An 11043-nucleotide genomic window follows, 5' to 3' on the forward strand; every position below is an offset into this window, starting at 1 on the left:
AACCCTGTATGTGCCTCTAATCCCGTGTATCATTATCTCTCTCCATCTCTCTCCATATCTCTCCATCTCTCTCCATCTCTCTCCATCTCTCTCCATCTCTCTCCACCTCTAACCTCATAATTCTTTCTAGTGACATCCCTTGACAAATCTAAAGTTGTCGTCATTTACGAGTATAAAATTAAAGTTAAAAGAACACATTAAATGTACTGTATTTGAACTTAATGCAGTATATTACAGATTATGCACATGCATTTATTTCGGATTCAGAAGCAAACGGGTTTCACTAGCCGGGACAGTTTGAAAAATAAACCAATACAAACACATACTGGACTCTGCATGTTTTCCCGACAAGAACATTTATTCTTGTTAGTCTCAGACGTAACAAAAGCCTGAGCAAAAAAATACATAATTTCTGCAGAAATCATTCGAAACGAACCTGAAGACACTTTTTTAAAACAAACAAAAACAACGTGCCTTGGGGATGTTTATGTGTTGTGCTGAACCAGCAATGCGGCACCATCAAAAACCCTTGAGTTTTAATCACCGTCTTTTAATGACTGCACCACTCTCATCTACTGTAGATAAACAGAATGATTCTCCTCCTCTCGAACCAGCACAACACCACAGCGGACCTTTATGAAACCTGACATCTCCTCAGACACACTGTGTGTGTGTAATGGCTTAGAGCTACGTGTGTGTTTGAGAGTGTGTAAGAGTGTGTATGAGTGTGAGCCTGGGAGTGAGTGTGTGTGTGTGTGTGTGTGTGTGTGTGTACTAGCCGGTGGCAAACTCCGACTGTCTGAGGGCCAGGGGCGCAGAAAATTAAAAGGGCACTCAGAGGCCACATCATCATGTGTTTTTTGGTGGGAGCACCCTGGAGGGCCCTGCATCACAGTACTTCCATTAGAAGGGCACCCTATCACGTTTTCTTGCACACTGGGCCACTGTAGAGAGAAATTCATAATATTTTATCTCCTGTAAGAGCATCCAAGAGGGCACTTATGCCGTATTTCTTTCCCACATGGATGAAGGGGGGCAGTTTCATCCACCAGTGGTACTAGAAGGAGTCAGACCCAGTCAGGCCCTACAGCTGGACCTCTGCCAGGCCGGTTATACTTTGACCAAGACAGAACAATCCACAATCAGTGTTTAGCAACACTGAACGCCTGTTAATATCAGCCTTTAGCTTTTCAGCCCTGCCGAATAAGAGTTTGCCAAAAGTTGAACAAAGTTAGTAATGTAATTAATGTATGCCCGGTCATAGACATTCTCAAGGGTGCAATACGTGCGGTCTGTTAGTATATCTGTATATATTTTTAAATAAGACTTGGACTTTAAATAACAAAGCTGTTCATCTGAGGCAGAGGGGTGGCCTGGGTCCTGTACTTGAGAGGCTGTGCTGGGGTGGAGGGGAGGGAGGGAGGGAGGTAGACGGAAGGGAGGTAGAGGGGAGGGAGGGAGGAAGGTAGAGGGAGGGGGGTGAGGCTGAGGGGAGGGGGGTGAGGCTGAGGGGAGGAGAGGGAGGGGGGAGAGGAAGGTAGAGGGGAGGGAGGGTGGTTAGGGGAGGGGGGGGGGGTTTCGGGAAGGTGAGACTGAGGGGAGGGACGGAGGTGAAGCTGGATACTGAGGAAAAAACTGCTTCACCACTATATGATTCATTGGATAAATGATGTAAAATGGTTTAATTAAATGTTTTGTCTTCTTGTTTACCACCGATTGTTTTTTGTAAAACAAAGCTAACCTCCAGGAAGTAATGAAGACTTAGTGAGGCTCCTCCAAACAGAAGACCTCACAGACACACCAATGACTTCAGTCATCCCTCTTAATCCAAAGTAGTGTAAAACTTGACATAACTGCCAACTATTTACATTGTCGTTACTGCTATGTACTTAGACTTCATTACTGTACATTATTCACTTAAATACCTTACCTACAATGTTACTATTAGCGAAGCTATGTCGTTAACAGGGTTAACGCCTCCTTGGCTAGATGACAGGTAGCATGCAAGTGCTGTGAGAACTTTACTGACGCTTTACAAATGACTGTGATGGAGCATGTGTGTGCGTCTGTTTGTGTCGTGTGTTCCTGTAAAGTTGTTTGTGTGTAAACCTGTAGCTGGATTTAAAATGATAACTAATTTAGCCAATTGACTGTTTTTAATTCCACACAGGGACAAGAGTAGACAGGAATTGATTGCAGATCTCTTGCACATTACTCTTCAAAGCTTTAAGAAACATCTCACCTGGATGACCTGGAGATGAACCAGGACACCATCTTTAGAAATATTCATTACAAAACGTAAATGCAAATTTCAAACTTCAACAACAAAACAAGTGGTTGTTCCCCCCCCCTCCCCAGTACTGGATCAGACATACAACACAGACTTAAGGCACAAAACGGACATGTACAGTGGTAAACCTGTCCAGAGACAAGCTGGTTCTCTGGACCTTTCAATAACAAAGCACAGTAAGTACTAGGCCATCAGCACCACCCCTACTTCAAATGTGTTTTATACATTTGCTTTGAACAAACATAAATGTGATCCTATAGATTATTTAGAACCTATTGGTACCATGACATATATGCTACACACACGCACACACACAACAGCACAGATACAGTGTATATGATAGACACACACACACAGCATCACAAGGCGTACATATCATATGATACAGGCACACACACACACAGCATGTCCGTGTAGTTCAAGCCCAGGGATGACTACAAGGCAACCATTTAGAATTCATTATCAATATCCAAATTAAAAAGTTATACAAAAGTAATTTATTCACAATAAGTGCTTTTCGAGTTTTAGTGTCTGTACTTAAATAATAATAATACAAAATAAAAAGATGATAAAAGTTGTTGGTGTGTTGGCTTTAGCTCAGGTACTGTTTGTTATTGATGCTGAGAGCCTCCAAAGAGCTGGAGCCAATCAAGTGAGGGAAGAGGCGGGTCCTAACGGCAGAACGCCGCTGTCCTCTTCGGGGTGCTTCCTCCCCCCTCCTCTTCCTCCTCCTCAGCGCTGGAGGTGTTGCCGTTCACCTCGGCGTCCAGCTCGGCCGCGCTAGGAGCGGGGCAGCTTTCCCCCAGGTACTCAATCTCCTCTGAACACGCTGGCTCGTCATCCTCAAAACAGCTGGAGGGGAGGGCGGGAGGGAGGGAGGCGAGAGAGAAAAGGAGAGGGGGAGGAGAGAGAGAAAAGGAGAGGGGGAGGAGGAAGGAAGGCAGAGAGAAAAGGCGTAGATGGAGGGAGAAGACGGGCAAAGTCAGAGGGAGGCAAGAGAAACAGAACTCAGCATTCCAGCAGCTCATCTGTGAAGGAGCCCCTGACCTCCAGCCGGGCCTGTGTGTGTGTGTGTGTGTGTGTGGGATGGACAGACAGCACGGAGCTCTACAGTAATCAGATTAGAGAACACTAGGATCCAGGGGGAACCAGGATGTGACAGGAACACTGATTTACACCTTCTACACACTCACACGCCCGCCCGCCCTCGCACACACACACTCACACACACACACTCACACACGTCTGATCACTGTGGAGCGCTGTGCTGTCTGTCACACACACACAAACACACACACACACACACACACTCTCACAAAAGCTTGCACACACAGATGCGTGCAAGGACACTCACAAAAACAAGGGTTTACACACACACACCCTCAGCTATGTCATAGTCTGGGTATTTGAACAGTTTCTCCTATGAGGGAGTATGAGGTGAAGCTCTCTCATTCTGACCATTCTGACTCAATAAGACTGAAAGCATCAATGTTTTTTATACAGCTAAAAGATTCATGTTAATAAAAAAAACAACACCACTCGATATGACTCTTCAGAGCGTAAAGTACAAAGTGTTATCTGCGGTTATCTGTGAATATTATCCTCTGTGTTGAGAGATAACTTTGTTTTGCCTCTGAGAAGCTGGCTCTTTGACACCCCGAGTGCTCACATCTTAAAGTATAGCTAAACCTCTAAGGTCAATACTCGTGGCTTTTTGCTCCTCGTAGTTTTAAAAAGTTTTTGTGATGCAAGAGTTCCATTTCGAGGTACTTTGATGTACCACGGGGGGGGGGGGGGGGGTTGAGAATAAAAATAAATAAAAAATAGTCTATGTTCAAGTTTCACTTTCAGAATATGAGGGAGCCACAATATGTATAGATCCTATCAACTACTGGTACTGGTGATGGTCGGGGGACTGTTACCATGGGGACTGCTATGATGTTGATGAATACAGGACTCAACATTCATTCAAATCTCATCATAACCAGTGGCTGGTTAGCCACACAGACGTGTTCTACACAACTCTGTCTAAAGCCTTGCTCGGACAACTCTGCATGCAGATGGCTTCTTAATTATATTTACTTGCTTCACTTATCAGTCATGACTGAAATACTGTTATGATTGCTTAATGTTGGTTTGAGAGTGTTGGGTTGTGGTGAAGTTGTTAGATGGTTATAGGTGCTAATCTTTAAAGCCCTTAGCTTTTAAAAAGGCCTATGATCTAAACACATTATTTCTTATTTGATTTGACCTCAGAGCAGAGATACAATAGGTTAATCCCCTCTTCACAGATCACCAAAACAAGAGTTGGCAGGACTGATAGTTTGCTAACAAGTTAATTTTGTCTTTTGACTAGAGAAAAGGGATTTGAACGTACCCCGGCATGCCTAATAGTGTTTTAATCAGAAAGCACTGGTGAAAATAAGACCCAAACAAGACGTTCTATTTCATTTCTAAAGGAACACCCTTCACACAGTTCAGAGTCTGCTAGTCGCAGACTCTACGAAAGAACATTCTTTTCTTAACTACTGTTTAATAGAAAACATTATTTCATCAGCCACTTTTCCTTCAATTTGATAAGAGCACATTTGGTTTACATTGTAACCTCCGCAGCGACTGGTGTTGCAATTACGCTTCACAAATGTCTGTTTGGACTTTCCATCCTAAACACAGAATAAAAAAAAATAGAGCAAATCGAAGTATTACATCCTAGGGTGTAGGGTGGTTATAGGTGCAGATCTGTGGGCATCTGAGAAGCCCTCTTGCTTGTAAAAAGGACGACACAAAAGCATTACTTAGTTGGATTTGACAACATGACACCCCTGCTATAGAAGAACCTTACGAATGAGATGAAAAGGTCTCAGCACAAGAAGAAATAATAATAATAAAAAATTACAATGATCTAATGACCATGAGGGGTTACTAATGTGAAGCCAGGTGAGCATTAAATGTGTCCTTCCTCTCTCATCTCATCTCAGCTCCCTGGAAAGTCTCATCCGGCAGCAGAGATAATGACTCGTAGAACCTCAATCAGCGCTGCTCCGTCATGCACCACGATCATGAGGGCTTATTGATTTATTCTGCGCCGTTCACACACTGTAATTAATTCCTAAATAGTTATTAGCTTCCAATAGAAAGATGATCTTGATAAACCTAAGAGAAGCTTCAGTGTCACCCAAGTTGTGATCAAACTTTTTGAAAAGAAATGCCGCAACGCCTTCCATTAAGGTTTCATTAACAACGATGTAACTACATAGCAACAAGTTACATTAACGACCATGTGACCAATAGTGCAACAGGCGTGGCCACGCCCCCATGGGAGGTACATGGCTAATGTTCGCCCTCACCTGGGTTTGAACCCGCCACCTCTGACTCCTCAAGCGCAAACACTAACGTTACGCCAACAAAAAAATAACAGTTTGCCAATGCGGGAGCCTATACAAATACCTGAGGAGTGTTTAACCCATCTTCACCTGTTTTATTAAATGATATTAAGAGTTAACGGTATAGGTTATTACTAAAGTTTAAGTGGATGTTGTAAAGGGAAGGGGCAGTTGAAGTTTGTGTTACCAAAAAAGACCAATGTTACTCAGGAAAGCCCAACCTTCTTTATATATAAGTTTTACGTGTAATTACTGACATATTAGTTCATTTGTATCTACAAAGGGGTAATAACACTGTCATCACACAGTTATGTTGTTATTACACTGTTGTTACTCTTATTATTACACCGATTATTACTTTAACTTGAAGGAAAAAGTATAGTCAGTACTTCAAATTGTCTTTTTAAACATACGTATATGTACTTCTACTTGAGTGAAGGATGTGTGTACTTTTGCCATTTCTGTCACTGTGGATCGCCTGTGATGTTGACAGGCTGTCCACTAGGTCTGATAGGACGCACGAGTAACAGTTAAGTCTCCTGCTGGGAAAAGCTCCTATATGAAAGTCTGACTAACAATTATAAATATTGCAATGAGCAATAACATTTAAAATAAATAATTCCACGGTTGCTTAAACTTGAGAGTGAAATATCACAGCTACTGTATTCCCTCATGTTAACCCAAACAGTGTTTGATCCTCACTGAAAGATGCTTAATTAGTTATCTACAAAGAGCCTGAGAGTGGGGGAAATGAAGTTAGAATGGAGAGAGATTGAATGAGAGAAAAAAGAGATTGAGAAAGTTTGGAGAGATTAAACATAGGAAATATTTTCTAAGGAAATTCCAAAATCTAGTTTCCTTGATATACAACTCGACTTTCTATATGCACTATTTATAAGTCTGTTTAGATGCCTTCAGCAGAACAGAAGCCATACCGTACCTCTGTAGGTTTGACGGAAAACACTGAATTACTTCCAAACTAGTTACTGCACTTGTACTTGTTGCGTCTGGTTGAAAAAACGCCCCTCCAATTTTACCCTCCCTCCGCGCCTGCCTACAAAGATCTGTTGGCCACGGAATACACAGTCCTACAGCATCGGTCTATGGACTATATAGGGAGGGAAATAATACTAAATAATTATGTATGTGAGATCACAACAGGGTGCCTTTCTGAGAGCAAGCACATCTAATCAAGCGACTGATCATCAGTGTATAATGTGGGACCCGCAGCTTGGTGTAAATGTGATTGCTTGGTGTGTAAGAACGCCTAAATTGTTACACGGCCATACAAACTGCACATTGTATCTAAAATACACACACGTACACAGCACACACATCTTGGCTCTAAAACGACACAGTAGCACACACACACACACACACACACACTGACTTGTGTGACTTGTGGTCGAGGGAGCTGTGGTCCAGGTCCAGGACAGTTGTGTGGTCGGAGGAGAGCAGTCTGGACGAGGTGTTTCTACGGAGCGACAGCAGGCTCTGGCAGAACGTCAAGCCCATCTCCTGAAGCTCTCTTGTGCCTGTCTGCAGGCCCTGCTCACACACACACACACACACGAAGGCAGAGGGAGGAGGTACAGAGAGAGAGGGAGGAAAGATGGATGGAGATGTGAGAAGGATAGAAAGAGAAAGGGGGAAGGGGGGGTGGAGAGGGAGGAGGTATCGCTGTTCAATAATGTAGACCTCGAGCACTTTGACATGCAGCGCGCAGCCTGTCTGTTTGCTCTGGTCAATCAATGCTGACCATGTTTGCTCTGCAGAGACTACACACACACACACCCACAAACACACACACACATCCAGATGCTGACTAGCATGCACCTTGTCACTGACTCCTCAAATGTCAGATGTTTTGGCACAGAGACATTTCATGCAATTACCATTGTTCCATCGCTCGCTCTGATTGGCACGTTGGAGACTGACATTTAGACAGTGCTGGTGGAGAGTGTGTGTGTGTGTGTGTGTGTGTGTGATTACCCGTGAACACATAGTGCTACAGTACCATCTCCTCTCTCTTTGTCTCCACACACTTTTTTTTTTTCTCTTGCTAGTAAGTAAAAAGTACCAAAGTAAATTTGGCCTTGAGCCAAAGTATTGATAACAAACATTTATCATGTGATTAACAGTACCAGACATTCTAATGATTATTACAAAATCCAATAATGTTGCTGGGGGACCGGCCCTGTGCCAGGACTCACTCCTGCTGGATGCTGCTGGTCACACTGGGATGAGAGTGTGTGTGTGTGTGTGTGTGTGTGAGTGTGTATGTGAGAGTGTGTGTTTGAGAGTGTGTTTGAGAGTGTGTGAGTGTTTGGGTGTGTGGGTGTGTGTGTGTGAGTGTGTGTGAGTGTAAGAGCAGCTGATGGCAGCTGAGATCACTCAAAGAGTGGTCAGTCAATGTTGATTAAGCTCCAAATCAAAAAAAAAAAAAAATGACGGCAGTGCCACTGAATGTTCTGCCTTGCGGACAGAGCGAACAACCCTTTCATGCTGCAGGGAGACCAGTCAAACAGGGATCCTCCCATACTGTGCTGCAGGGAGACCAGTCTAACAGGCTCCTCCCATACTGTGCTTGAGGGAGACCAGTCTAACAGGCTCCTCCCATACTGTGCTTGAGAGAGACCAGTCTAACAGGGCTGGAGGGCAAGTCACTCTCATCCAATGTGTTTTAGGTTCATTTATCTCAACCACAGCCTTTTTATTCAAGCGTGTCCTTATGAAAAACAGGATTGGATTAATACGGGCTGAAAAGAGGAATGGAGAGAAAAAAGAAATATCCATTAGTCAGCAGCATGTCTCTGCGGGAGATGACGTTGCCGCGGTGATTAGAGGAACCGTCTTTGTGATGGAAATTCCTGTCGTTTGAAGATTGTGAGGTGGCAGGAAGAGGCCATCACAGCACACACACCTCACACACACACACACACCTCACACACACACACACCTCACACACACACACCTCATGCACACACAGACCTCATGCTCCCCTGATACTAACACACAGACCATACAGGCCACACACAGTCAACACACACACACTGATAACGCTGCAGTAGCACTATAGTTGTAATTCCAGTCTGTGATTTAGTTATGTAATTAAACTTCTTGTCACCAGCTGGGCCCCTCAACTAGCCCTGTGACTCAAACAGGACCAATAACTGTAACTAATTAAGTGTGACCCCCCCCCCCCAGGACCCCTTTCCTCCACCATGCCCCCCCCCCTCCAGGACCCCTCTCCTCCACCATGCCCCCCCCCTCCAGGACCCCTCTCCTCCACCATGCCCCCCCCCCCCCCCTCATCTCTGGTTCACTCTGAGGACATCACTGCAGACCTTCTAATCAGGGACCATTCAGGCTCCTGCATAGGACTGCAGGGAACTCACACTCCTAGTCCTGCTGTACACACTGCGTGTGTGTGTGTGCGTGTGTGTGTGTGCGTGTGTGTGTGTGTGCGTGTGTGTGCGTGTGTGCATATCTGCGTGTGTGTACCTTGTAAATGCCCTGGTCACAGCCGTTGTATGTGCTCTCCATGGTGTAGCTGCGCAGCACCCCTATCTCCCTCCACACCACCACGCGCGCTGTGGCGCGGCGCGACTTCTCAATGTGGTAGTTACAGCTGTTGAAGGAGAAGGCCGGAGCAATGCGGTCCAGGGTCTTAGGGATGGTCTGGGCAAGCAGGAACAGGAAGGAGATGAGAGGGGGGTCACACAGCATGGCTACAATGTGTCTTTTACATTTGTACATTCAACACAGAGGTGCATACTGTACTTCTAACAGTATTTTAATGGTCAGAGTCTGTTTCTGCATGCCTGTATAATGTGTCCATGTGTTCTACACGGGTATATGTCAGCATCTATGTCAGTAGTTACCCTGTATCCTGGGTTAGGTGTGTGTCAGTAGTTACCCTGTATCCTGGGTTAGTTGTGTGTCAGTAGTTACCCTGTATCCTGGGTTAGGTGTGTGTCAGTAGTTACCCTGTATCCTGGGTTAGGTGTGTGTCAGTAGTTACCCTGTATCCTGGGTTAGGTGTGTGTCAGTAGTTACCCTGTATCCTGGGTTAGTTGTGTGTCAGTAGTTACCCTGTATCCTGGGTCTTCCTTGAGAGACGCTGTGTTGACCGTGGCTCCAGACTGCCACAGGGTCTCCTTGATACTGCAGCCGTACAGAAACACATTCTTCTTCCTGGAGTGACCGTGGTAGTCACAAAACACCTGCAGAGGAGAGCAGAGGTCGGGAAGGGGTGGGGTGGTAGGGGAGGGCAAAGGGACAGGACAATGCAGGGGAAACGGAGGGAGAAAAAGTGAAGGAAGGGAAAGAGGAAGGAAAGGAGGATGATGGTGAGGATAAAGAAGGGGGAGATCAGGAAGAGAGGAAGGACGAGGAGAGGTTAGGATCAGGCACAACCAGGAGGAATAAACAGTTGATAGTCTGAGCCCTCCTCATCATTACTGCTTTAAAGTGCTTTATTTCCTCCTCTGTGCCAAGACCCCAGGGTGGGTGTGGTGTTTCTCAGAGACACAAGGAGAGGAAATACATTAACAGGGAGAAGGTTACGCTCTGAACCAATTAAGTTTGTTTCTATCAGCAAATTACATATTTGAAACAATATTTTTTTGGGGGGGATGGCATATTTTAACACACACAGTGTGCAGGTACATTGGGCAGTAATTGAAATAATGAACCATATATTACAATCCAATTCATTTGTAACAACAGCTAATTGCTCTATCCTACTGTTGCTCGCCAGGTAATTACATTTCATTACACATCAGGCTGAGACAAACGAAAACATTCTCGTTGTCTGTGCTGGTCGGGTTGTACTCGATGATGCCATGACAGGAAAGACAAGAAGCCACCCTGGCACTGATAGACGCAGCATGTTAGACATCCAGATATCCATCTAGATCTCCATCATCTAATGTCCATGTTGTAAACATGCCTGTTCACCCGGTGATGTGACCAGTTACAGTAGTCTCATACATATGACTAGCTACACTACTCTAGAACGTGACTGGTGACGAGCTACACTACTCTGGAACGTGACTGGTTACACAACCAGAACACTGTTAGAAAGATGCACTTCTTGTGCTTGATTCACTGCTGTATTTTCTACTTGTGCAGTGAGAGAGAGACAGAGTGGAAGGGGGAAGGAGGAGGGGAGAGGGAGGGAGAAAGGGAGAGGGAGAAAGGGAGAGGGAGAAAGGGAGAGGGAGAGAGAGGGAGCTAGACCACAAGGTCAGGGGGAGGTGAATCAAGAACTTGTCATGTCCTGTTGTGGTGTAGCTGTTGGAATGAACGAGACAACAATCAAATATTAACAACGTTAATACCCCTCACCAGGGGGGTTCTTCCTAT

The 11043-nt window shown here is 44.9% G+C and overlaps 1 protein-coding gene across 1 annotated transcript in view; it reads right to left on the reverse strand.

The window, feature by feature from the left end:
* Positions 1-2137: 2137 nt before the first annotated feature.
* agbl1 (AGBL carboxypeptidase 1) overlaps positions 2138-11043 on the reverse strand; it is a 51906-nt gene continuing 43000 nt past the window's right edge. Inside the window, 6 exon segments of the mRNA XM_084673193.1 lie at positions 2138-2984; positions 2986-3142; positions 7064-7221; positions 9178-9354; positions 9768-9899; positions 11026-11043. The exon segment at positions 11026-11043 is cut by the window's right edge and continues 112 nt beyond it. Of these exon segments, the coding sequence (XP_084529319.1) occupies positions 2883-2984; positions 2986-3142; positions 7064-7221; positions 9178-9354; positions 9768-9899; positions 11026-11043 (744 nt within the window). The 3' untranslated portion in view covers positions 2138-2882.

This window comes from Hypomesus nipponensis, chromosome 14 (assembly GCF_054491055.1).
Source record: "Hypomesus nipponensis isolate SF chromosome 14, ASM5449105v1, whole genome shotgun sequence".
In the NCBI taxonomy this organism is placed as follows: domain Eukaryota; kingdom Metazoa; phylum Chordata; class Actinopteri; order Osmeriformes; family Osmeridae; genus Hypomesus; species Hypomesus nipponensis.